The sequence below is a fragment of the Mastomys coucha genome, unplaced genomic scaffold (genome assembly GCF_008632895.1).
Source record: "Mastomys coucha isolate ucsf_1 unplaced genomic scaffold, UCSF_Mcou_1 pScaffold23, whole genome shotgun sequence".
Classification (NCBI taxonomy): Eukaryota; Metazoa; Chordata; class Mammalia; order Rodentia; family Muridae; genus Mastomys; species Mastomys coucha.
In genome coordinates this window covers 94603411-94607190 of record NW_022196906.1, presented here as the reverse complement: position 1 = coordinate 94607190, position 3780 = coordinate 94603411, and the positions used below count along the sequence as shown (strand labels likewise).

General features: G+C 38.1%; 1 protein-coding gene across 1 annotated transcript in view; it reads right to left on the bottom strand.

Moving 5' to 3' along the window:
• Positions 1-811: 811 nt before the first annotated feature.
• Positions 812-3780, bottom strand: part of Stag1 (stromal antigen 1) — a 268526-nt gene continuing 265557 nt past the window's right edge. Inside the window, exons 32-33 of the mRNA XM_031346345.1 lie at positions 2880-2960; positions 812-2792 (exon numbers count right to left, since the gene is read on the bottom strand). Of these exons, the coding sequence (XP_031202205.1) occupies positions 2769-2792; positions 2880-2960 (105 nt within the window). The 3' untranslated portion in view covers positions 812-2768. The remainder of the gene's footprint in view (positions 2793-2879; positions 2961-3780) is intronic.

Sequence of the window (3780 nt, the reverse complement as noted above, 5' to 3'; positions counted from 1 at the left end):
TTAGTGATGAGACTGGCACAACATATACTGCTCCCTCAATGATGGACTCTTACCTGGGTGCCAGAACAGAGTAACAAAGTATTCAGGTCATAGCTCGGATTTACAAGCCAACTTGTCCCAAATGAAAATTACATGTAGATGTAGGACAGAGAAACCCTGCCTTGAAAAAACAAACAAATGAACAATTACATATAGAGAAAAATGTTTAAATATAGATCCACTTCTTGGTTACCCTGTTAATTTACCTGTTTCCCATGTCTTTACCTTTTCTGTTTTGGCAATTAGGCTACTTAATGACCTCAGACTAAAGAATATGGTCAGGCCATAAACAGGGTAGGTTGTGACTTTGCTTCTGAGTGAGGCATTGCAACAATAGTAAAATAAACCTTCACTTCTGCTGAAATGAGAATCCCAGAAATTGCCAAAAGGCTACTGCTATGAGCAACCACACATGGTTGAGGGGGGCGGGGGAACGGCTGCTTTTGAGAGGACCTGACCTCATCATAAAGGGAAATCTGAGGAATTAAAGAAAATTTGTAAGCAACTGTTCATTATTTTTTTCTTAAACATAAAACATCACAGTGAGGCAAGGTAGTAAATGCATTTACTCCTAGCATTTGGGAAGCAGAGAAGGTGGCTCTGTGACTTTGAGTCCAGCCTGGTTTAAAATGAGACCTTGTCTCAAATGAACAAAACCCATGAAAACTACTATCACTTAACAATTTATCTGCAGGAACAAACTCTCAAGGGCAGCAGAAAGGAAACTCCATAATCCTTGCCCAGAAGCAGCAACAGGAAGACCACCACAAGCTGATTTTTGAATAGTTTATTAAAGGAAAGGTGAAGCATCAGTTTCAAATTGTACAAAAGGAAAAAAAAACATCATTTTTGCAAATGTACAATTTACAGAATTACTAGCAAAACCAATCAAGGAGACACTGAAAATACAAAAATTTGATTGACTTCAAACTGAACTTGGAAAGCCACTGGAGTAGAGATTAAGCCGCCTTGTTGTTGCATGGTAGTCTGTAACCCTGAAATCAGTAGGAGACTGTCAGGCAGGGGATTATCTGTGCTTATTCCAGGGCTCCTCAAAGCTGGGGCCCTGGCCGAGAACTCCAGTGAAGCAGGGCTGAAGTGTATAGTCCATTCATCCCTGCCCCTTGAGTTCCAGTGAAGCCCACATTTCTAGGAGAGAGCGAGGCTCCACATGTCTTAACTGGAGCCTAGGACTTGCTGAGTTAGTAGGTAAAACATTTTTGGTGACCAAGATTTTTTATTTTAAAATCTCTGAACTGTACAAATGTTGAGAAAAATCTCGTCTACTAAAAGGATGAATAAAATCGTGTTTTATTTTCCCACACAAAAGATAATCATAGAGTTCATATACTTTTAAAAAATGTTCATTTTTGGTAAGAAGGGAAAGCTCTCGGTTCTGTTGCAGCTATTTTAAAAACCAGCCCAGAAACAGCTGTGGGTAGACTGGCTTGGAAATTTGGAAGCCTACACTAAAATCAGGGAAAAGCTACATGTATTTTTAAAACAATAGCAAGTCATAAAAGTAAGCTGATTGTAACTCTAAGCCACTGAAGAATGTCCTGAAGTTTCAGAATTTCTTTCTCCAAAAGAATTTTTCTTAATATGCACACTTAACACTGACATGTAGCTGTATTTCACGGTTAGCTTAGAATGCCACCCTCTAAGCACAGACGTCTATGATTGGTAAACACTTCACAACATTAGTGGGTTGAGGGGATTCTCAGTGCATGGGAAGAAGACAGTTACGGTACACATCTTAAAATTACTTTTGAATGGCAAAGAAAAATTTCACGATTCTAAGAAAACGGAAGTCTGTGTAATGTGACTTTGGCAGGGCATGAAACAAGTGTTAACAACAGTGAGACTGATAACTTGAGAACCATTTTTGTTTTACTGAGAATACTTTATTTGCTGGTAGAAGTTGCTAAAAATGCACAGAACAAAGACCAATAGAAAATGCACTGTATTTGAATCTCACTATTCTATAGAAAATGAACGGTGTACAGCGTCTGTTGGAAAAATGGCTGCATGGGCACTTATTTTATGCCCATTTATAAATAAAAATAAACCTTTTTATTCAAGAGTATATAAAATCTGGGGATTCACATCCATCCACAGAGGGCGTGTGGTTTTTGGCAGAGATGCACGATGTTAGAACTCTATTTTAGCTTGTCCATGCTCTGTTCCTTCAATGTCTGCTTTACAAGGTCAACAAAACCCAGCGAGCTCCAAAACCACTCTTCGGCGATTAGAACGAGCTGCTCACTCATAGTTTAATAAAAATGGTTAGCTTTTAAAACATAAAAAGGCAAAATGTTAAAACGGTTTTTAAATTGTACAACAGGAAAATAAAGTTAAAAATATTTTTTTTACTCAATGCTGATTTTCATAAAACAGGTGTATAACAGTGTTTATTTTGACAGCTGTTTTAAAAATTTAAAATATCTTCCTCCTTTCAGAAAAACACACACACATCTGTACTGAGATAAGTCCAACATTAGAGTACAAATGATTTTTTTGGTCAGTCTTCCGAAGTGACATTCACCAACATTTCCATGGGTGACTGACATGCTGCTCTGTCACTGCAAAAGGGACCAACCTTTAATCATTTGATTACAAAACAAATCCGATCACATCAAAAGTGTTTCTTCCCCCATACAAGCTATCACAGTATATAGGCCTCTAGCTCTAAATAATAGAGTTCCAGATTTGTAAATTTTCTTCAGACTTCAGAACATAGGCATTCCAAATCCCTAGAAAAAATGAGAAGTACAAATTATTTTATATATCCCCAGGGCCAAGAAACTGTAACTAAAAAGCAGTAGTGGTTTGATATTTACTGAATCATCTTCAATGATAGCTGCAGAGTCAAAGAAGTCTGGCCTTAGCTCAGCTCTCTCTCGGCGATTTCTTGATGGGGGCTGAAAAGAGAATCATTTAATTACTGTTCCAGTGAGATGAACTGTACTAATAGCTAACATTTTTGACAGTTCATAAACACGTAGAAACATTTAGTTATATTTAAAAGGAGAATGAGAATCTGGCTTGTATATAAAGTATAGATTTTAAAAATGCAGCAGTATTAGAATTATCAAAAGACAAAAAGAATTGCAATTAGTTTGCTTTTTTTTGTTTTGTTTTTGTGTGCCAGGATCTTACTGTAGCTTTGGCTGGCCTGAAATTTGCTGTTGTTGGCTTCATATTAAGAGACCTTTCTGCCTATGGAGTGCTGTGATTAAAGGTATGTGCTATTGTTCCTGGCTTACTTTTGAAATGTTGTGTCTGCATGTGATATGCACCTGGGGAAACTAGAAGGTGGTGTTGGACCTCCTAATGCTAGACTCACTGGCAGCTGTGAGTCATCAGATGTGGGTTTTGGGAAATGAACACAGTCCTCTGGAAAGTAAGCAAGAGTGCCTAATTGTTCTGGGCAGTGGTGGCAGCGCACACCTTTAATCCCAGCACTTGGGAGGCAGAGGCTGGAGGATTTCTGAGTTTGAGACCAGCCTGGTCTACAGAGTGAGTTCCAGGACAGCCAGGGATACACAGAGAATCCATGAATACTGTAGATTTTCAATAACTAATTGCAGTTTGGCATAATTTAAGTGACCATTCAAATTTCTAGGCTCTTACTAAATAAGCAATCCTGCAGTAAATCCCCTATCCAAATCATCAGTTTGTATTTTTTTTTTTTTCTTCTGGTTTTTGAGACAGGGTTTCTCTGTGTAGCCCTGGCTATCC